At 51.8% G+C, this 21,764-nt stretch overlaps 8 protein-coding genes across 8 annotated transcripts; 5 read left to right on the forward strand and 3 right to left on the reverse strand.

Annotated features, from left to right (window-relative positions):
• Window positions 1-324: 324 nt before the first annotated feature.
• On the forward strand, window positions 325-3,203 carry SODALDRAFT_355683 (hypothetical protein; the record flags this gene model as incomplete). Its single annotated transcript, XM_028613843.1, has 10 exons — window positions 325-351; window positions 773-1,007; window positions 1,106-1,157; window positions 1,439-1,565; window positions 2,037-2,168; window positions 2,252-2,374; window positions 2,440-2,494; window positions 2,701-2,720; window positions 2,821-2,884; window positions 3,106-3,203. The coding sequence occupies 10 exons, from the start codon at window positions 325-327 to the stop codon at window positions 3,201-3,203; spliced, it is 933 nt and encodes a 310-aa protein (XP_028471280.1).
• A 5,660-nt stretch (window positions 3,204-8,863) lies between these two features.
• On the reverse strand, window positions 8,864-9,354 carry SODALDRAFT_40029 (hypothetical protein). The gene has a single exon (XM_028615318.1). It carries the CDS (start codon window positions 9,157-9,159, stop codon window positions 8,905-8,907), a length of 255 nt encoding a protein of 84 aa, XP_028471281.1. The 5' UTR covers window positions 9,160-9,354; the 3' UTR covers window positions 8,864-8,904.
• On the forward strand, window positions 9,276-11,138 carry SODALDRAFT_40011 (hypothetical protein). Its single transcript, XM_028615315.1, has 4 exons — window positions 9,276-9,465; window positions 9,573-9,764; window positions 9,819-9,898; window positions 9,954-11,138. Exons 1-4 carry the CDS (start codon window positions 9,391-9,393, stop codon window positions 11,020-11,022), a joined length of 1,416 nt encoding a protein of 471 aa, XP_028471282.1. The 5' UTR covers window positions 9,276-9,390; the 3' UTR covers window positions 11,023-11,138.
• Window positions 11,139-11,748, forward strand: SODALDRAFT_40012 (hypothetical protein). Its single transcript, XM_028615316.1, has one exon. The coding sequence runs from the start codon at window positions 11,254-11,256 to the stop codon at window positions 11,557-11,559; it is 306 nt and encodes a 101-aa protein (XP_028471283.1). The 5' UTR covers window positions 11,139-11,253; the 3' UTR covers window positions 11,560-11,748.
• A 1,276-nt stretch (window positions 11,749-13,024) lies between these two features.
• Window positions 13,025-15,250, forward strand: SODALDRAFT_268214 (ATP-dependent metallopeptidase HflB; the record flags this gene model as incomplete). Its single annotated transcript, XM_028607598.1, has 2 exons — window positions 13,025-14,734; window positions 14,816-15,250. The coding sequence occupies 2 exons, from the start codon at window positions 13,025-13,027 to the stop codon at window positions 15,248-15,250; spliced, it is 2,145 nt and encodes a 714-aa protein (XP_028471284.1).
• Window positions 15,251-16,868: 1,618 nt separating this feature from the next.
• Window positions 16,869-18,546, forward strand: SODALDRAFT_327673 (ketoreductase). Its single transcript, XM_028610492.1, has 4 exons — window positions 16,869-17,115; window positions 17,221-17,241; window positions 17,412-17,639; window positions 17,733-18,546. Exons 1-4 carry the CDS (start codon window positions 17,094-17,096, stop codon window positions 18,488-18,490), a joined length of 1,029 nt encoding a protein of 342 aa, XP_028471285.1. The 5' UTR covers window positions 16,869-17,093; the 3' UTR covers window positions 18,491-18,546.
• Window positions 18,547-18,746: 200 nt separating this feature from the next.
• On the reverse strand, window positions 18,747-20,301 carry SODALDRAFT_268965 (zf-ZPR1-domain-containing protein; the record flags this gene model as incomplete). The annotated part of the gene is made up of 2 exons (XM_028607633.1): window positions 18,747-20,093; window positions 20,173-20,301. 2 exons carry the CDS (start codon window positions 20,299-20,301, stop codon window positions 18,747-18,749), a joined length of 1,476 nt encoding a protein of 491 aa, XP_028471286.1.
• A 509-nt stretch (window positions 20,302-20,810) lies between these two features.
• Window positions 20,811-21,738, reverse strand: SODALDRAFT_355691 (hypothetical protein; the record flags this gene model as incomplete). The annotated part of the gene is made up of 2 exons (XM_028613844.1): window positions 20,811-20,869; window positions 21,009-21,738. The coding sequence occupies 2 exons, from the start codon at window positions 21,736-21,738 to the stop codon at window positions 20,811-20,813; spliced, it is 789 nt and encodes a 262-aa protein (XP_028471287.1).
• Between the last annotated feature and the right edge of the window lie 26 nt (window positions 21,739-21,764).

The raw sequence follows: 21,764 nt of genomic DNA on the forward strand, positions 1-21,764 counted from the left end.
TCAGCCCTGCCGGTCAGATCCGGTCCCTCCAATATCCATTGAAGGTGGTTTATGCTGCTTGTCACGCTGTATCTACGTTGTATTCGTACGTCGTATATGTATACTTCGTAGGATCGCCCATCAGCGCGGTTCGAATCTAGAGCCCTTTCCCGCTGTCTGTCCGCAGTCTCGTGGTTTCGAGTGAGTGGGTCGGACCTTGATGAGGTCCAAGCTTTCCGTCCCGTCCGCCAGTCTGTGTGGCCTTTTGAGATTGGTAACGGTAACCCTTTGGAGTACTTTGTACGGCGTATCCACTCATGATGAGTTAGGTACGTTTAGAGTGTCATGCCGGTTCATGGGTTCAACATCAAAGTACGAATAAGGTACCTAGGCACTGGGGTGGTGAGTGGTGGGCAGGCAAGAAATGGTCAGTAATAATTATATACCCAGAAATTACCACGCCATAAGCAAATAGGGCGATATTTAGCAAGGGTACATAGCTTATAGGCACAAAGCCTAGGGACATAGGTGCTGTGTTACTAATCAGGTTCGTATCTAGGCGTTCGAGTGACAACGTATATATGTATCTATATCTCGAGCTGCACAGCGCATATATGTAAATCTTCGTTAGCAGCACCTACGGTACTTATATATATAATAAATTAGGTAAGTAGGCAGATATATATAACGAATTAATGATTCTGGGTTGAGCGTGGATGTGGTTATCCCGTATTACTCCGCACCTACCTTACCTAGGTACCTAACGTATATCAGCTGCCGATTGGCTGCAAAGTTCTTTATTGAGAAACGCTTCCCTATCCTGGTGGCGCTACCTGACCTGAACCCCCGATGTTACCGAGTCGGAGAATGTATCCTGATGATACTCGATATGCAACGGCACACCGACGGCACTTCACTCTTCGCATTCTGCATCTCGGTTACATATAAGGGATACAGCCTCAATTTTCGTACATCGCGTCTTCGAAGCGAAAATGCAACCTCGAACGGCGAAATAGCAAAGGGCCCCCGTGCCTGCCGGGGAAATAGAAAATGTCATTTTTCTATTGTTTGGGGGTTCGGGTCCGCGCAACCAACAGGTATCTTCCGTATTTCCCTCGCGACTGAGATGTGAACCGGGCGACGGAGTCACATCGAGAGGACAGCAACTACAACCCCAAGTCAGACCGCCTCCTATATAATACATGTATGCATGCATGTAATTCGGATCACGGCACACTCACCGGACGTCTGTCCGACTTGACTGCTCAATGATCGTGAGAGCCTCGGCACTTGTATAAGGTATCAACCGGGGGGGGGGGACGCGAGAAGCGGACTTGGGTATACAACGTACCTACAGCGTACTGCCTCTATCCCTTTCTGGTACCTTACCTACTCCGTTCGTCTATTCGGATCTCAGAAGTTTTCCGATTCTGTCCCGCTTCTGCCGTGCCTGGCCCAGTGCCGAAACCAAACTCGGAAATTTCTCAGGCTTCCTTTGTTTCCCCTCCCGCATCCAGGAGGTACTCTCACCAGCCGTCTGGGACAGCACGTTGACCGGGGATTCAGACCAATGGCATCACTGGCCGGTGCACCCACCTTGTCCACATATGTACAACGTAAGAGTCCCACAGTACGCTAAGAATCGGGCAGCACTACCCATAACCGCGGGTCCTTCGGGTTTGTTCCTGGGGCGGCCTACGTATCATTACCTACCTACCTAGGTAGTGTACATACGTACCCGAGGCGGTGAGGACGGTACATATGTACAACGTACCTATATATTCGAAACACACACTCTCCTTTCGCGGATGGGTGGGGTCGGGGGTTCCAGGTTGACAGGAGGAGAGGGGGAGATCGCAACGCCTACCTAGGTACCTTAGGGAAAAGGTTAATGGAGGTTTTCCTCCCACCCGGTGTGAACCCTACAGCATAGGTTTCCTTCGTATGAACAGCACGCAACGTGGTTTGTTGTATTTAGGCAGGACACGATCAAATAGGTATATAAACCATTTTACACTTCTCGCTAACCACGGGGTTCTCTCGTGTACTCTCCACAGGCCAAATTCTCGTTATTGGTCAACCTTGGGCTGGACTTGATCGTGCCCTTAGCGGTCCTGAGGGAGAGACAAGAGCCATTTGATCTGCCCGAGACTCAGAAACACGATGTTCGAACAGACGTCGCGGGCTCTGTCTCATTGGAATTCCACCAACCATTGTAGTTGAAAGCATTTGGGTGCCTGCATCCGCTCGGCATGCATATGTCTACCTGTAGGCTGGTTCGTCTGAACTCGACGTGACCCGGGTGCTGACAGAAATGGCACCTGCGGGAGGGAATCTCACTGCATCGGCGGACTGTTTTCTGCAAGGAGGGACCCCCGTCTCCACTGGCGTTGGAGTTAGTTACGTTTGACGAGTCCTAAAAAGTAGTGTAGTAGCCGAACGGGCTGTTCCACCACCAAGGCCCCTGCAAGAAGAGGGCGAGATCCCAGATTGGAGGCTGCTCTCGCTCTCTACTGTACGCTGTATTCGCACTTCGTACAAACTAGGGGGCCGGGCGGTCGAACACCTGTATACATAAGCTCTACCCGACATAGTCAGTTGCAAAGAGTATTTTTGCAATATCGACTGGCCTGCACAAGTCGCCCAAAACGGGAAACGAAAGCAAAGCTGCTGTAGTGTCGAGGCTTCCTTACCTAAGGTCCTGAAACTCACCCGAAACAGGCCCTTGGGTCTATATGCAGGTATGTCACCTCACAAAAGAATAAGATGGCAATTGGATAAAATTTTAGACTCTGGATATTGACGCGAACACCCCACGGGGTTTTGCGACTCACGAAGTAGTATCCGTATCTTCCTCGCCACTGGGTATTGGCTGATCTCTCGCTGTTAAGCAAGGGCTTGCTTGGTAAGTACGTATCTCGACATTGCTCAGCAGTGCTGTGGATGATTACGCATTGCGAGTCGCATTCAGCCAGTGTTTTTCTAGCCAGGTGTCTCCCTTTACAATATCATCTCCTTAGTTCGCGTTAGTCTCTAATACCCCTCGTCACGGCGTATAATAATCGGTATAATAGGTATAGATCTCGGAAGTGAACCAACGTGAGTTGAGATCAACCTTGTGTCTAGATTATCTGTACGTACTGCTCATGCCGGTTGGGAATGTGAGAGAGAGCAAGAATACCTGTAGCCATCACGTTGTCAACCTGTCGCCACAACATCGATGAAGTGACATGATCCCATGGCAACATTTGTTGCCGATTTAAATATCTACCACTCGGAGGTTTTCCCTTCCTCGTCAAGCACTTGCCAACGAAGTAGGCTAGAGTAACCGAAGAATATCTATCCGTACTTTCTGCTGACTATATACGTCGTACTTTCTACGGGTTGTCGAGGATTAGTGTGATTATGTTCCCTCGTGGGTAGGTACCCATTGGAAGAAGCACTGGCTCGGTTATGACCCCGAAGTCCAATATATAATTAATCACAATGTGGGCAAACGAACTACTTCGTATATCCAATAACAGCCCAGGGGCTTCCCTCTTTCATTTAAACGAATAGCCGTGCTGAATCGGTAAAGATTGGCGGGCACCCTTTGAAAGGGAAGTTGGGCAGAGAGGCTGCCGAGGACGGGCAGATATACCTATGTAGTGCTTGGTGCCAAAAGACAAAGATAGAAGCTGGCCGAACAAGGTGACTCCCTTGTTGATGGTTTTTCCTGTATTATATCACCGAATAGCCATGGACTCGGTTGTACAGGTATGGATGTGGCATATCCGAAATCGAGAGCAATACCTTTTGTACGAATCGGAAGGCTTTACACCGCTGGCGACCTCTCCGCAGCTGCGACGGAAGAAACCGACGACTGTCTGTCTGCTTCGTAGTGAAGATATAGGCCGTGTCCATAAATTTTCAAACACAGATGTGGCGTGGAAGCCCAAAGGAGCAGCGGGATCACTGTCAATTGATAGTTTTCCCGCAATCGCGTTGCCGAGCTCAGTCCCATGAATGACAAGTGGGGTTCGGGCCGCATCAGGATCGCATCGTAGCCAGCACAGGGCTGCGGAAACATTGCACTTCGTACAACGTAGGTACCGATATATATATGGGACAATGTTTGTGTGCGTATGGGACATTATTCTCCATAGATTGCCCAAACGCCAATGCGTCTGACCACAACAGGATGATCGATCGGCATAGGTAAGACCATGTAGCCTCGCTGCCAAGGAGACAGACACGGATGAGGGCGGCGGTGGGAACTTACCATATATACAACGTACACTACAACGTAGTTCGGTAACATGTCACTTCTTGCGGGTTGTTGTCTGCCGGGGATGTGGTGGGGGAGCAAACGTTTCTGGCATCTCATAGCGGTCATGTGACGCCTGTATCCTCAGCCGTCTTCCCCATAACGGTTCACTTCTCGAACAACGGGGCTTATTAAGACACTAAACAATCCGTGATTAGACTCCGCCAAGTAAAAGAAACGATCTTTTAGAGTCGTATTAGACATCATCCTTTCATCCGCTACGAAAGGCCGAGACATTGCGAAAGGGGGGATTGTACACACGGTTGTATGGATACATGCCTTACGTGGTGGGGGCTCGGCTGAGAAGTTCATTTCCGTCGTTCTCTTTACTTCGTAATTTCGTCAGTTGTATGCAGGTGGGGAAAGGGACGCCAGGTCCATATAGGGGGTTCCCATAATTACTTTGTGGTCGTCTTTGGGGCAAATCGGGATCTCGCGAGTGCCCCTTGTCAGAACCGGATGTCTTCCTGTTTATTAGTGGGCAACTTGACAATAATGGTGCATCAGTCAGTTGCGTAGAATCTGGCTAACATGATTAGCATGCATTAGTGCTTCGACCGCCATATGTACTAGTGCTTCGTAGCCGAGGGAACAGTTACAGCGTACATAAATGTATTCGTTGCTTTCAGGGCATACTTCGTTCATACTTGACGGCGGGGGTAACAGCTCTAATAAGTACATGTCGATATATTGTATCCATATGTCAAGAGTTCAAGAAGATCATGGGCGGAAAAAGCTTTTGTCCGTCGACTGGGTGATCGAAGTGACATGACCTACCTCTTCAATAAGCCCTCAAGTTTATGGGAATAAGAGTAAGAAACTCGCTGGCTAGATCCTGCGATACCTTCAATGAGAGGAAAGCAGAGTCGGTTTATCAGGAGTTTATCAGTTAGTCTATATCTGGCCTGATTTCTTGAGGGTTTTTTTTGGTTCTTCTTCCCCCCCCCCCCCCCCCTTAAATTCTTGTTTATCCCAGGTCGAATCTTTTACGTGTATAAGAAGTGGCTAGTAAGTGCAAGGGTAAGTATATCACAGGTGATAATGGACAGGGTAGTACTAGGTAGTAATAGTTACTCCATCCATACTTGTTCGTAGGTGAACAATTGAGAAATGAGATGAAAGCAACATGATTAGGTATCGGTAGTGGGTCAGCTCAAGTTAAAGTTGCTTACGTATAAGATAGGTATGAACTAGGTACCTAGATGTCTGTACATACGACGTAGACGTATAGGTATATAATTACGTAGTATCTGGATAAAAACTCTTATTGACGATATATTAATGGAGCTCTCGCGATTGCCCAGATCTCTAAGACAACGCTAGCCTGAATTACTCGACAACGACCCCTATATTTACCACGACTTGACTACTGCCAAGCAAGTCTTCTTCTGCAGAGTTGTCTAAGTTGTACATGTGTACTTTAAGTAGCAAAGAGGCTGGCCCTTATTCACAGCACCTGATGAGTGAACCCCACAGTGCATGAAGTCTAGGCGTCGGCTACCGGGTGCTAGTCCCCCGGCCCCTTAGTCTTAGCCACAGACACTATCTTCTAGCCCAACGAGTACAAAGTTATGTAACTACCTTACCTTACGTTGTACCTCAGGTCATTCACCTTTTCTCCTTCTCTTTGTGCCCCTGTCTTTTATATTTTTCGTTGCCCCACTTCTCGCCTAGGGCATCCTTCACTATAGTCGGCATCGATTACCTAAGTTGATGGTTGTTGGCCTCGCGTATTTGGGTGTTGGCTTGTTTCTTCTTCTTCATGTTCCCTCTAATAAGTGTCTCGCGGTATCCAGACAAGACGGTTTAGTCACCCGGCATATTAATGATTACCCGTCAATCGACCATAAATCAAGTCGTGGAAGAAAATCCAGTTCAATATATACACTCGAGGTGTTGCATAGATCACGTTGACGATAGGTAATGGCTGGAGCAATGGTGACATTGGATATTAGCGCGTATTGTATTCCTGACGTCCAAAGAGGTCTCGATCGGGCTGGACAACACCGATAGTCACTACTTTGTATTAAAGGCATAGTGCGAATCAAGAACTGCTAGAAAATACCGTCGTGAACGATTAGTACGCTAACACGAGAGCTCTTAGGGAAAGGCGGGGAGGCCGTTCGATCATAGGCGACTTCATTCCTCAAACTGGGTCCGTACGATTTTGTAAGAATACTATGTACGGAGGACCGTACTTCGTAGCTTTACGACATATGTCCGTCTCTGGGTATCCCGCGAAAAGTCGATGTCTTAGTATAATTTATAATTCGGTTTATTGAACACTTTCGTCCCAGCTAAGGCCTAGTAGTTCCCTAGGTATGCAGCGAAATGCCGAGTTGGAGCCTTTGTAGCGCAGCAGATCTGTACGGAGTAGCACCCTATCCAGATAGGTACTCGCTAGTTACCGTTAGCCAACTTGGCAGTATTAGTATCACCTTCTCGGCCTGTTCTCTCGTGTCTTCCTGCTCATGTGTGTGTGTATGTGTGTGTATGTGTGTGTTGCTCGCAAAGGCATGCAGGTGCTTTCCTCGCCTTGTTGGCGTGTGTCCGTAGGCCAGTAAGACCCAGGTCTTGGCCCCGTTAAGTTTGCTTGTAGGAAATCCTGGGCGTGTCTAATCGGAGCCGAGTTCAGAGCCATGATGCATCAACAGGTTTGCCCCCTTGGCGGGATATATGCCAGGGTCCTTAAAAGTGATATTACTTGTCTACTGCTGGATTATGAAGTGCCTGACTTGACCTATAAACTGTCACTGCTACGGCCGGGAGGATAGGGGAAAGACCAGATGGATGGACTCCATACAAACTCCATCGTGGTATGATTATATGATACAGCGACAGGACGGAGTAAAAATAACCGAGACGACCATCACAATCACAACATATATAAGATGGATTGCTGTCCTGATCGTTATCGACTTCACATTGCATACAAGCGGCCAAATCTGCTGTTGCTGGGCAGTTCCCGACATGTTTCTTCTGGGGACCCTCTAACAAGGAGGTCTCACTTAACTGACCGATCATTTACCCCAACCTCTGGCTGGGTCAGGGAGCCGGGTTTCGTGCCTTTTACGACACTATATAATTGATTAGTCTTATAGAATAGAAAGCGGGACGATAACGAACAACACAATTCAATTCCCAGCCTGGATCCCACCAATCATTAACGCTCACCAGTTCACGTCTCTCCTCGTTAACAGTAGGTAGACTCGGCAGCCGTTAACCTTAATTTATGCTTGGCTGCTTCGTTGTTCTTGCAACAAATGCCACCACCCACTCGTCAGCGACTTCGCCAAGAAGAGCCACCATGGCGAGAGAAGGGCGATGATGGCTTCAAACAGCGTGCGGTAGGGCAAGTATGGACCAGTGGAGGAGGCGTCGCGTTGGATGGATTCCGGAGAATTGGTAGGATATTTGTTGCTGTGGAAAGGAGTCACGTCAGGCTACAAGTTCAAGGGGGATTATGTACGAAGTACTTCGTACGATTCTGTAAGGTACATGGAACTGGTATCAAAATTGGAGAGAATGAGCTGCAGGTCGAGACAAATTATTGCGTACCTTACCACACTACCTACTCTGAACGTATAAGGTACAACGTACATATGTCGGCAATAACTCATGCTCGTTTCGAGCTGCTCGCCCAAAAAGGAGCCCCACCCCACACTATCGTCCACAATATTCCAAAATCGCCCATATGTACAACGCACATTGTAAGCGATCCTTATTACGTGTGGCGCACCTATATCGGGGCCATTCCTCTTTGAAGTCTGTACATATGACCTGACGCACCCGACGCACAGGGGATATTCCCCGTTCTGCAGATCCCCACGCCCACAGCTGCTGCGACCACCTGCATTGCCCTTGGCCCGTTTTGACTTGGGCCATTTTCTCCGCAGGGACCCCTGGCTCTGTCAGTAGCGCTTGAGCGTTTCTCTGCCCCTCCCGACAGGGCAGGGGTCCCCGGTCAACTTGTCCGACAAGGGAACTCCCAGGCACCGCTGCATCTCTCCCTCCTCCTGCCCGTCTCAGCACCCCTCCGACTGGAAGAGATCCCACCCTCTTTCTACATACAACGTACAATGTAAGGTGTATGTATGCTGTGCTTTTGCCGGCATTACATGTGGAATATAGGTATCAGTGCTCGCACTCCCCCCCACTCAAGCCACGAGGTTCGAGACGACCATCCCTTCAGAGTCTTCACAAGACGCATAACAACCCTTCTTCTCTTTCCTGTCCTTCTTTTTCTAATTATCACTCGCACTCTTCCCGTCTCGCTATCTTTATCTATACCTCTGTGCGGTGTGTGTACAGATGTGTATGTCGGCTCGTGTTGATGTGTATCCTTTTCACTCCTATCTTTTCATTTCCAACTTGGATATCTACCTCGCTTCTCCGGCTTGTTCTTCAAGGACGCCCATTACTATCAACAACTCGCTGTCGCCTGGCTGACTGGACGCTTCTGTTCATTTTTGTCGAATTTCGTCTTTTCTATCACCTGGGAAGGAGAGCAACAGCTCGTTTCGGCACGACAATCTAAGCTCGCCACATCTCTTTCCGTCCAATTACTCTTCTTACTCGGTGACCCAGCAATATTCACCGTTGGAATATCTCGCCGGACGTCAGGCTGAGATATACTGTTGCCTTGTTCTCGACGACAAAAGAGGGAGTCGACAACAGAACTCGACTTCGTTCTTCGGGACCCTCTTTGCATACTTCGCTGACGCTGGCCGTCCAAGATCGCATAATCTAACCCGACAATTGCCTTCAGCACACCGAGCCTGGGCCAAACACTCGTGTGTGCAAACTCGTCCCTTTCCCTGGGCGATCGGCCCGCCCAAACCAAGAGCAAAAGATACACCTCGACGAAGCGGCATTGAGCAAGTGCATTAAGGCTGCCTTTCTCCCGAACCAGTTGACCCTGCAGATCGTTACGTGGCCTGGCAGCAACAACCTATCGAGCTGAATTTGGTTTATTGGTTACACGGCGAAACGGGACGCTTCCTTCTACTTGCTTGCCACACTGCGAATGCCCGTGTGACGTCTCCGATCACTGCACCGAATTTGGGATCATCGTCCCGTCACCACTCCAGATCGGAACCAAGGACATGGAACTCATGGAACTTGTGGATCATGAGCCTACGGCTCGTCCCTTTCGGTGTGACTGGCACTCGTGCAACAAAGTAGGGACCATCTAACACGCACCAGAAGAAAAAAAAAAGAGGAAAAGAAAAGAAAAGAAAAGAAAAGAAAAGACACCGGACTTTCATGCTGACTTTATCCCGTGTAGAGTTTCAATCGCAAGTCGGATTTGCAGAGGCATTACCGTATCCACACAAATGAGAGGCCATACGCGTGCTCCAAACCAGGCTGTGGTAAAAGCTTCATTCAGAGAAGCGCCCTGACTGTCCATATTCGTACCCATACCGGAGAAAAGCCGCACCAATGCCAACATGTAGGCTGCGGCAAACGCTTCTCTGACGTGGGTCGCCCCTGTCGTGTATCTTCCGTGGCAGGCGTTGCTAACTCGTCACAGTCATCTAGTCTTGCCCGTCATCGCCGTATCCATACCGGCAAACGCCCGTACAAATGTGCTCACGAAGGCTGTTTGAAAAGGTTCGCCCTGCCGATGAGTCTTGATGTGATACAAACGACTAATCTGTGTCCATAGCTTCTGTCGTAAAACCACGATGGTCAAGCACCAAAGACGGTCCCATCAGCGAGGCTTACATCCCAGCGAAATCGATGACTGTACGTCCGATTCGGACAGTGGCGAATCTCCCTCGACCCCTAAGCACCCTGGCCTACAATGGTCTCCCCAAGAGGTCATGCCCATGCACCACGGTTCCATGCCACACAGCCACACGTTGCATCGCGCTGCATCATTTGCCGACTTTGGCCAACAAATAAACTACTCCATGCAGCCTCCGGAACCACAATTCGTTCATCGACATAGTATTGCGTCCGGCAATCCCCATGACTACCACCCCCACGCCGTCCCAGAACATCAGCCGTCACACACAAGCGTACACATGCTCCATCGGACCGCGAGTATGCCGCATCATCCCTATTACGTGACTGAACACAGCAATCCCGGGGTCGCAACGATGAATACCAATGCTGTGCCTCCCCGGTATCCCGACCAAAGACACCCTGAGCGGCCCATGCTGGAGATCCCTTACACGGGTTCCAACATGAGCCATTCCCTCCAGAGTAGCCCAAGCGGGTTTTCAGCAGCTTCGGGCGGCAGTCCTTCCACACACGAAGGGTTTTACGCCCAGCAGCAAACACAGACGGCTGCCTTCGCACTGAACAGTGCCGGCTCTGGTGCCTCGGATGACCAGCACCATCCACATCAGGGCACTTCGCCGCAACACCCACACACAACTGTCGTCCAATACCAGCAGCAGCCGACGCAACAACCAGCATGCCAACAGCCAGTCCACACCACATCCCAGACGGGTCAGACTCAACCCCCTGCCCCGCAACCTCAACCTGTACAGCAGGTCCCACAGCATGTCCAGGAAGTTCAGCACGTTGCCCAGGCATACCCCTCCCCACCCCCTCAGCAGCAGGCTGAAGATTATTGGCATGGCCTTCCATACCAAACGCCGGTGGAGGTGGCAACCATCGGCTCGCTTCCGGCTTTTGGATCGGGTACCTACGACATCTGGGGGCCCAAAATAGAATTCGAAGATCCATCGATGCAACTTCCGAGTGCTCGGATCGCGACCCTTTAACGAACAAACAGTCTTTTCCCGACTTTTGTACTCTCCGTCTATCTTGTGTCGCTTTGCTTATAGCATATCATTATTCTGTTTTGCAGGCCTCCTTTCACGGGGCATTCCTGCGTGTACAACCTGCGGCGCCGTTTTTCGTTCGATCGGAGTTTTAATTCCTTTCCTCTCTCTATCCTTCTGCGTTCAAATACCCATGGGAAAGCGAATACCACGCGGGCTTACAGGACCGGCATGCTGACGGAGCACCGCATTCGTTGCAATGTTCAACAATGGCGCCCACTATTCTTTGAAGATACCCGGCGAACAGATCGGACGATGACACCAACATCGATCCACGAGCCAGTCATTCTTTGTTCTTGCCTTATTTTTCTTTTCCTCGACCTAATAATGTCGACTCGCCCCTTGTATATTGGGGTTTTGCTTGCTTGGAGTGGGCGATGTATATTGTTGCATTATCTCTCAATTGCCCCCACCCACCCCTTTTATTCTCTCTTTTGTTTCTCGATTTTGGAGTTGCCTTTTCCATTTTCAGTTTAATCATGTTGCATCTGGCCGCTTGGCACATGGTCCGTGGATCGCGGCGTTACAAATGTTGGATCAGTCCTTTCTCACTGCATGCTCATTTTCTCTCATCAGTTGCAGTTTGTTATAATACCTGCGGTTATTCACAGCGGTTTTAAGAGGAGGATGAAGGAATGTCGGGTTCACGATGTCGGCCAATACCCTAAGTGGCCATGATGTGACGAGATGCGCAAGGAATACTCGGGAGCATATGCGCATGAAGAAATGGCGGGGGGCTTAAAGGACATCCCGAACTCTACCGGGGCTCTTGACGATTCACTGAAGAGGGCTGAATGTAATACGATGGATGAGAATCGGACGGCTATTGGACAGTGCCCTAGAGTGCTTCAATAATGCGTGTATCAGGTGACGACGAGCATTTTGGAGATGAGGTGCTGAGAAGCCGTTCTATTCAGGAAGAGATATGCATTCGACAAGGCACCACCCTCTGTTTTGACTACCTTAGGTATGATGAAAGTGAAGAGTCAGACGTCCAGCTTCTGTTTGAAAAGTGCCGTACCCCTATTCAGTTCACCGAACAGACGCGACTTCCCCTACATTACCTCCGTATGAAGGCAAGTATTTTGTGACGCCACTGTACTCCGTTCCAAAAGTTACGAAGACAAGAGGGTCCTGAAACAACGATTGACGCTCGGTTAATAAGTGTTGTTGATGGAGGGGAAACCCAACTGCCTAGGTACAGCCCCTGGCAAAAAGTATTTGAATACGCCTATGTACCATCGACCCACAAAATATCAGGCTGAGGGCATATAGGCTTACTATCTAGCCTCAAATACATAGGAGTGTTCAAATACTTATTGCCTCCCACTATACAACAGTGGAAGGAATATTACCCTAGGATAAGGTAAGCTTCCTAGCCCGAGAGGAGGTCACATGACCCACCCAACAGTTCCGAACTTCTCCGGGCCCACTGAAGACCGTTTATGGAGGTGGGCTCTTAGGGTAGTTCCGGAGATACGTTTAACCGACGTGCCGGTGCTGGGCTGAACTGAAAAGTTGATTGGACAGCTTAGGTCAAAGAACGTTCAACGCTCTTTTGCCGCCGGATTTACTCCGGAGCCACCGAAGCCTTCGTTCAACATAGCTGGCTTTCATCAACTCGAATTCAACGTCAGGTGTTGTTTTGCCTCATCCACAAACCCACCCAACACAACAACCCGGCAAGAATAACAAACATGAGGGATCATCGGTAGTTGTGCTTCCTACCCATACGAAACAATCCATACGATAACCTTCGTTCTTTTGAATCTTCACCGATTTGGGCTGAGGCTGGCCAATCCGGCTTCCTCTTCGACCGTCCATCAGAGTCTCAACTGGCCACATCCGACAAGAACGTGCCATGGCTCTGCGGCCCACGGCAGCGCTCGCACTGAGTGCGGCCAGTTCCGTTCTTCGAAGACCACTGATGTCTCCACCAACGATGCGGCTCATGTTTAAGCTGGCAACCGCGCCCTACCTGCGAGTCACACCGAGACCGACAACACAATCCTTAGGTTTGCTGCTTCATACTCGTCCTTTCGGGTCAAGCGGCGGGAGTGGCGGGATTTCACGAAACCTCCTCGCTAGCAGGGAAGCTGCGGCGAACCGAAACCCGAACAGCGCCACGGCTCAGAATGCGTTCTACCAGTTACTTCTCAAAGCGAACATGCCGGCCATCATCATCGAGCGTTACCAGTCCGGCAGATTCGCCACGAATGAAGCTGCCGATGACGCCTACCACCGAGCCTTGATGATGCAACACCCGGTGGCTACCGGCAACGGGGACGTGTCGACCCATTTCTCGGGCCACCAGACGGATACGAACACCCCAACAGGTCACCTGTCCCAAGCACAGTTGCAGGCTGTGGGACAAGCCATCGCGGCACGGTCGCGAGACGCAAACATCGCTGTAGCTAAGGGTTCCGGTGTTGGTTCCAAGGATGGGCCGTTGCACGTCGTGGTCGACGAATCGGTTGGCGGCATCGTGTTCCGTTGGGTTAAGTTCCTGCTGTGGTTCTGCTTCTTCACGTATCTCAGTCTGGTCGTCGTCTCGTTCCTCATTGAGGGTCTCAACTTGTTCAAGCGCCCAGGCGGCAAGACCGACTCCGAAGTGAGGGCGGAAGCCCAGACGACGAGGTTTGCTGATGTCCACGGTGCTACTGAGGCGAAGGACGAGCTTCAAGAACTGGTCGAGTTCCTCCGCAATCCTGGAAAGTTCTCTACTCTCGGCGGCAAGCTGCCCAAGGGGATCCTCTTGGTCGGCCCCCCGGGGACTGGCAAGACCCTCCTCGCCCGTGCCGTCGCTGGCGAGGCCGGTGTGCCTTTCTTCTACATGTCGGGTAGCGAGTTCGATGAGGTCTACGTCGGCGTCGGTGCCAAACGAGTCCGGGATCTCTTCGCGGCCGCCAAGAGCAAGTCGCCTTCCATCATTTTCATCGACGAACTGGACGCTATCGGCGGGCGACGCAACGCCCGGGATGCGGCATATGTGAAGCAGACTCTTAACCAGCTTTTGACCGAGCTTGACGGCTTCGAGCAGAACAGCGGAGTCATCATCATCGCGGCGACCAACTTCCCGGAACTCCTCGACAAGGCCCTGACCCGTCCTGGCCGATTCGACCGCCTTGTCACCGTGCCGCTGCCGGACGTCCGGGGACGAATCGATATCCTGAAACACCACGCCAAGAAGATCAAGGCGGCGTCGGAGGTCAACTTCGAGGCCATTGCGGCTAGCACTCCAGGTCTGTCTGGAGCTGAACTAGAAAACATCGTCAACCAAGCGGCCATCCGAGCCAGCAGACTGAAGGAGTCGGCTGTGATGATGCGCGACTTTGAATGGGCCAAGGACAAGGTCATCATGGGCGCCGAGCGGAAGACTGTGATCGGCGAGAAGGAGAAGGAGATGACGGCTTACCACGAGGCCGGTCACGCTCTTGTCTCGTTCTTCAACGTGCACGGTCCCAACAAGCTGTACAAGGTCACCATCCTGCCTCGCGGCAGCACCCTTGGCCACACTGCACATCTCCCGGAAATGGACAAGTACTCGTACACCACGCAGGATCTGAGATCTCTCATCGAGACAGCTTTGGGTGGCAAGCTGGCTGAGGAACTTGTTTATGGCAAAGACAAGGTCACTACTGGCGTCTCCAATGTAAGTTTTCCACGCATGTCTCTCTTTGTCCATCGTGCCAGCGAGAATATTTGACTGACAAGAAATTCCTTTTCATGACAGGACCTTCAAAATGCTACCAACATCGCCTTTCAAATGGTGGCACAGTACGGCATGTCCGCCAAGCTCGGCCCGGTCGAATACGGCAGGAGATATAAGCAACTCAGCTCGGAGACCAGGGCAGTGATCGAGTCGGAGGTGCATCGGACCATCAGCGAGGCGCAAGAGAACGTGCGGGAGCTTTTGACGACCAAGCGGAAAGAACTCGACCTGCTGGCCAAGGCCCTCGTCGAGTACGAGACGCTCGACGTGTCGGAAGTCGAGAAGGTCATTCGGGGCGAGAAGCTGGTGAACCGGAAACCTGTGCCCAAGGGTCCACTTGTGGTGCCGTCTAAGCCCGGACTTATGCAGGCTCCCGGGATACCGCCTTTGGAACCCGATGACGGTGCTTCCGAGCCGCCTGCGTCGCCTCCTCCGGCAGCGCCTCCCGCGAACTAATGGCGGGAGAGTACGGACTGATGGGTAGTCTGAGGACACCATCGCCTGATCCAGGGAGCTGCCGGAGCAGCACGGTTGACCGCTTCCCAACATTTGTTACCGCCACCTTTCGGGGGAAATACGACGTCCGCAAGAAGATGTAGGTAGTCGGGGAAATGGCTTGCAAGATGGCTTCCCGACTCGGGGCCGAATACCGGTCACAGTACATCTCTCTTTCCTTTGGGCTGTCGTCATAACAGAAACAAACACCCCTCTCCGCTTATGAAGATTGGGTTGGCGCTGGCCTAGTCAGGGTAATAGGACGGTCCATCACTCCTCGAGGGCATGTCGAGGGCAGACATGGTCTGCCCATGATATCGTTCGACGTGTAACTTGAAATGGAATGCTAGGACCAGCTACTCCCCAAAGTACTAAAAGGGCAAATGGAGGTATCCCCCGAGATGCAGAGCACCCGCTCAGTCGCGGCGTGGGTGGTTTAGCAGAAGAAAAGGGGGGAACCTGAGAAAGAACAAACAGCAGCGATGCTCTAACCACGAGTGTAGTATTAATGATTTACCTTAGTTTCATTTGTTTATTTACTCTTGTAATTTAAATAGGTGAATATACGTCCAAAGTAGCGAAACCAACCAAAGTTGGCTTTAGTCTCAGCTTAGTCCTCTGGGTCTTACTGACCGAACCCATCCATGGAATGCCCCGCAACATGAGAACCCTCGAGTTTTTTCGGGTCATACGCCTTTATGCTATTATATACGTTGCAATGCCGACTTATCGCGGCGCCGACCTTCGTGGCGGGCATTACGGGTACCTTAGGGGGACTGTTGGGTGGGGGTCGCTGTGTGAGTGACGTCGTCGGTAGATACGGAGACATGTGTTCCCCCCTTTTTGTCTTCCGCGAAATAACTATCGATACTCCCTCCGTATTCGCACCTAAAACAACGCTCTTCTTCGGTAATAAGGTTATTAATTGATAGAAGAGAGCTCCCTAGATACCTGCCGTGGTGGAGATACTATAAGGCCTAACAGCAAGCCCTGTGCGTGTTACGTAACCCGCCTATCATACCTAATTACCTCCTACGGAGTGCTACGTACCTATGAAATGCCCGATACAGTGTAAAGTGTACGAAGTACCTAAAGTACCTTACCTACAGAAACCTCCCGCCTTCCACCCAGGTGTGGTGTGTCCAATGATCGGGTGCAAATCCCATTCCCCCACGAGGAAGCCCACGGTTTTGGGAACTAGTATTGAGGGGAGGGGTTGGAGGGGTAGGAGGGGTTCCAGTGGTGGAGGTCAGCGGAGAACGTCGCATAATAATGTAGGCACCACAGGCAAGAACGGCACCATCTTTCGCTCTCTCTCTGTTCCTCTTCCCTGACTATCAGCACATATCCCATTCAAACAAGAGGAGAAGATACCAGAGACTAGCCAGTGAACTAGGAGTGGCGTCATCGCATTGCACTTTAAGTGGACGGAATATTAGAGCTCGGCGAACCGTTCCAGTTTCAGTTTGCTCCCGTAAAGTACACTAGTGTACTGCCTCACGACTCCGTATATAAGGAGGTCATCTACCGACGTCGGATCCCAAGATCCGAGTAGAAATAAACAACTATTACTTACCAACGTACTTTACTTACGCATATACTACAGCAACTTCGCACGCTCCCTTGCTCCTCTTTCATTTCCTTCCCGATTTGTCTTCCTATTTCTGGACGCAGACTGCTGGACGCTACTCCAGCCAAACTCAGTTCCGCGCTCCGCAGCTTCGATATTTGTCCTGCTCTCGTGCTCAAGACGTATTCTCTACCTTCACTCGGGTTGACAGGGGCATCATATATAACCTAGAAAATGACCAAGATTCTTCTCACAGGTTAGCCCTGTCTTCTACCTGGGGTTCCGCTGTCAAACTGTCCCCGTCTCCTGCGTTTAGACGATGTTCAGGAGTATGCTGATATATTTTCGTATATTCAAACAGGTGGCTCGGGCTTCATTGCCGGTATGTCCGTATCTCCCCATTAGCATCACTTGTCCTATCTGAGCTTCCTTTAGAGAACGCTCAGTCCGACCCTGGCCACAATTCCTTCTGATGCTCAAAGGATAGGTTTTCTGGGAGCGGCAAGGAAGCCTTTTCTCATGACTCCTTTATATTGACTTAACACCGACCAGCCCATATCTTGGAGCAGCTGCTCGAAGCCGGCCACCAAGTTGTTACGACTGTACGGTCTGAAGAAAAGGCCCAGAAGATTCGCGATGCCCACAAGGACCTCGGCCGGGACGTTCTCGACGTCGTGATCGTCCCAGACATTGCTCGCGAGGATGCCTTTGACGAAGTGGTCAAGACGCCCGGCCTGGAAGCCGTCTTGCACACTGCTTCGCCTTTCCATTACAAGTGGAGTACGTTCGTCCCTTCTCATCTGCCCTCCTGTCCTCTCCATTCTCGCTGCCCGGACCGTCAAAACTAACTTGGACAAACTACCCCTATCCCAGCCGATCCCCTCACCGAAGTCGTCAACCCGGCCGTCATCGGCACGACAGGCATCCTGAAAGCCCTGCACCGCTCAGCCCCAAGCGTGAAACGGGTGGTCATCACCTCTTCCTTCGCCTCCATCCTGGATGAAACCCGCCTCGAAGATCCCAGCGTAGTCTTCTCCGAACGGACCTGGAACCCGGTCACCATAGACGACATCCACCGCTCCAAGCCTACCGCCTACCGCGCCTCCAAGACGCTCGCCGAGCGCGCCGCTTGGGACTTCGTCGACTCCAGCAAGCCCTCTTTCGACCTCGTCACCATCTGCCCGCCCCTGGTCCTCGGTCCCGTGATCCACCACCTCGCCAGCCTCGACGCCATCAACACCTCCAACGAGCGTGTCGTCGCCCTCGCCCGCGGCGACTGGAAATCCAGCGTCCCCGAGACAGGGCCCCCTTTCCTCTGGATCGATGTCCGCGATGTTGCCCTCGCCCATCTGCGTGCCCTCGAGCGTCCCGAGGCTGGTGGTGGTCACCGCCTCTTCGCCACTGCTGGCCGCTTCTGCAACGCCGAGATTGCCAAGGCTGCCCGCGAGAATTTCCCCGAGCTGAAGGACCGCCTGCCAGGACCCGAGGTCACTGGCGGAGAGTATCCCCCTGCGGACAAGCTGTTCAACTACGACAGTTCAGAGACCAATGCCATCTTGGGCATTGACTGGATTCCCTTGGAAAAAAGCATTGTAGATTTGATCAAGGATATCAAAGCATTTGGTATCTAGATGAGACGTGTGAATGGGATATAGATGAATATATATGAGTAAGAGAGTTGTGATGTACCAACCACTCATCTCACGAGAAAATCCAAGGTGCGAGAAACAATCCATGCCTCCTCTTTTACCGTAAAAAAAAAGTGCTAGTATGTTCCTACCAAAGCAGTCGGATGATGCAAAGATGTCTCGAGACCAAGCATAGTCTATCGTCATTTCCGTCGTGCACATTGCTCTTACTCCTAGCTGCCCAGCCCCCCCCCGACCACTACCTCTGGCTAGCGTCATCCGCCTTCTCGCCGTTGGCCTGCTCTTCCGTCTTTGCCTCCTCCGTCTTTGCCTCCTCCGTCTTTGTCCTTTCTGCATCCTCCTCGTACCCTTCCACTTTCATGTCCAGGAGTCCTAGGTCCTCCTCCTCCTCTTCCGCCCGCTCGTACGACTCCCTAGTGATCTGTGGGTCGGGTGCAGGGGGGTCGACAAGCGACTGCACGTAGCTGCTGGCAAGCGGATCGGTCAGGATCACAGTAAAAGGCCGCTCGCCATTGATAGCAGAGTCCAGCCCGTCAAAGAACTCGGTCCATCTGGCCTTCTCCTCGGGGACAAGCGAGTCGCCGCCCTGGCCCGCGGCGCCACCGTCTGCCTCGAAGATCTGCGAGTGCAGGTCGTTGCGCACCTGGGTCAAGAGGCCTTCGATGGTGGTGAAGCGGCCTCCGAGCGTGCCCGGGTTGACGGACAGGCCGAGTTCTGGACACTCAAGTTGGCAGCTCTCCGATTTGAGGATATCGCGCGACAGGTCCGTCGAACTCTGCACAGAGATGGTGATCTTTTCTCCCTTCTCGGGGATCTCGCCGCCGGTCTTGACGTCGTTGGAACGGTAGCCGCAGAGGTGGCAGACCGTGGACATGAGGACGACCTGCTTGAAGTGAGGGATGTCGACCATCTTCATGTGCGTCGTGCAATGCTTCATGCATCCCGGGCAGCTGGCAGGGAAGCTGTAGACCTCGTTGGGGATGATGTTCCCGTCGGCGTCAAGGCCCGGTTGGCCGTCCGGGCGGCTTCCGTCGGCGCCTACGTCGCCGCTGTCGGCGGACAAGCCCAGAGCCTCGTTCTGGGCCGGCGTCCGCTGATATTCGTGCTTCTCCCACTTGCCCACGCCGTCTTTCAGGTCTGGAGTGATGAAGGAGTTTCCGGCCGGATCGTCGATGGTGACTCGGAAGGGGAAAGCTTCGCCGGCCAACATGGCTCGGCCCTTATCGATGACCGCGGCCACCTTATCGTGAACCTCGGGCGCCTCCTCTTTCCGGGTTTCTTGACCAAATTGGAGATCCTCAACGATGCTCATCAACAAGCCTTCGACGTTGGTGAGCTGGCCCTTTCCGGGAGGGACCTCGATGTCGAGTTCGATAAATTTGACGGTAGCAGTATCGGACTTGACAACCTGACGGGCAAAGTCGGGCATCGCAGTCAGGCGTAGTTCATAGTGAGTTCCCTTGGGTTGGATGGTGCCAGCGGGTTGAACTTCGTTATTGCGGAGCCCACAGTGTTCGCAGGAGAAGGACATGATGATGATCTCACGGAAGTAAGGTATAGACGTGAGGAGCAGCCGGGTGATACCCTGTAGAGTAAAAGTAGTCAGCGATCAACGTCTCGCGAGAAAGCTAGGACCATTGCATGCTGTCGTCGAATTAACGTACATTTCCCCCGCAATTCATGCAGAGAGACTCGATCTCCTCAACGGGTTGGATGTCTTCAGAGGACGGATCGACCTTCTGGCCGATGGTCTCGAAAAAATCTTTGGCGTTTGCCTTGTTCTCGGTCGCCATTTTTTCTTCTTTTTCTTGCTTGTTCACACAAGTAGGCTGTATGTAGACGAGATTGTATGCTCCCGCGCGATCTCGAAGAACTACGCGACGAAATGTTCTTTTGTGTCGGGCGTTGAAGTGACACCAGAGTTGAGTTGAACAGAGCAGATGTCGATGGCGGGGTGGTGTCATAAAATATAACGGCGGGGTACAGGATTGGTCGTGAATATTTTTTCCCTTCTTTATTTTTTTCCCCCGATGGAGGGGCAACTTCAACGGAGGGGGCCTAGTAGATAGTCGCGGGGTTCGGTCATGTCAGCTCCACAAGTACCATCGAAGCAAATGTACCAGCTCAACACATCAAGAGAACCAACATGACCGACAATAGTGGCTCCAGATACTTGAGTAGGTGCCATATAAGGTGCGGAGCACTTCCCAATTAGACCCCAAATACCTTAGCCAGCTGGAGTTTGGGGTAGGTAGATACCTTAGAAAAGGTAGGACAAGGTACCGAAGCTACCCAAGGTACCTCAAACGGGATGGTCATCACCGGCGGCTTCCAGAACGTTCCCCAGGCACCTGGTCGAATCTGGTCGCGGGCAGCAAAATTGTTGGTAATGCGACGCGGTAAGGTGCGACGTGCGACGTGCAACGGATGCAGGGCGTATCCGATGTGGCGAGCATTGTGATTGAATACCTCTCTTATTTTTTCCTGAAATCTGCGAGACTGAGATTGCGGGAAGAGGTTTGTGCTTGATCCAACAACGCTTGGAGCCCTGCTTTCCTCTGCTTGGCGCGTTTCTTGCTGCTGGCATTGGCATTGGCCTTCGTTGCTGTTGTTGTTGCTCCCGTCATTGGCGTGGACCTCTTTGATCCATCTTCTGCTCTCGCCGCTACCGAGGTGGTGGGAATGGACTTCCCCACGGGCTTCTCCCCAGCGATTGTCGTCAGACTTTCTGTGGTGGTTTGCTTACTCTCGACCACTTCGGCAGATTTTGCTTTTCCTTTGCTTTTGCCTTTGGCCCGGCCATTGTGTCCAGCCCCCCTAGCAAGTTTGGGGACGACAACGGTGGTGGCACGATGACAGCTACCGCATTGGATTACTTGCCGCATTCGCCCCCTCTCTTCCGAAGCTCGCGTCGTCCGATTTGATTGTTCAGTTTGTTGTTGAGCGGCAGCTGTGCGTTGCTCTGCCTGAAGAGCATGGCTCTTCCTCCATTTCCGCAAGGCATTCGTTGCCGCCTCGATGGTCAAAGTGGTCCCTTGACCCGGTACCATGATATGGCCACAGCACCCACACACGTGAAGCCGTTGATGTTCCGTTTGTTCGATCTCATGGGCGAACATGACCTCATTGCGGCGGCTCATCAGGTAGGCCGATGTTTCGGGCGCTGACCCCCGGAGTAGATGAGCTGCATTGCTCAGATAGGCGAGATGCGCCGATAATAGGGAGTCCATTTGGCAGTTTTGGAGCGAGACGTCAG

The sequence above is a fragment of the Sodiomyces alkalinus genome, assembly GCF_003711515.1.
Source record: "Sodiomyces alkalinus F11 unplaced genomic scaffold SODALscaffold_1, whole genome shotgun sequence".
Lineage (NCBI taxonomy): Eukaryota > Fungi > Ascomycota > Sordariomycetes > Glomerellales > Plectosphaerellaceae > Sodiomyces > Sodiomyces alkalinus.

Excerpts from the sequence above, each read along its gene's own strand:
- SODALDRAFT_40029 (XM_028615318.1), bottom strand. The coding sequence starts at position 9,159 with ATGCCGCTTCGTCGAGGTGTATCTTTTGCTCTTGGTTTGGGCGGGCCG.
- SODALDRAFT_40011 (XM_028615315.1), top strand. The coding sequence starts at position 9,391 with ATGGAACTCATGGAACTTGTGGATCATGAGCCTACGGCTCGTCCCTTT. Across the intron at positions 9,466-9,572 it reads ACTGGCACTCGTGCAACAAA|AGTTTCAATCGCAAGTCGGA; the intron begins GTAGGGACCATC and ends TATCCCGTGTAG. Across the intron at positions 9,765-9,818 it reads GCGGCAAACGCTTCTCTGAC|TCATCTAGTCTTGCCCGTCA; the intron begins GTGGGTCGCCCC and ends AACTCGTCACAG.
- SODALDRAFT_40012 (XM_028615316.1), top strand. The coding sequence starts at position 11,254 with ATGCTGACGGAGCACCGCATTCGTTGCAATGTTCAACAATGGCGCCCA.
- SODALDRAFT_327673 (XM_028610492.1), top strand. The coding sequence starts at position 17,094 with ATGACCAAGATTCTTCTCACAG. Across the intron at positions 17,116-17,220 it reads GACCAAGATTCTTCTCACAG|GTGGCTCGGGCTTCATTGCC; the intron begins GTTAGCCCTGTC and ends ATATTCAAACAG. Across the intron at positions 17,242-17,411 it reads TGGCTCGGGCTTCATTGCCG|CCCATATCTTGGAGCAGCTG; the intron begins GTATGTCCGTAT and ends AACACCGACCAG.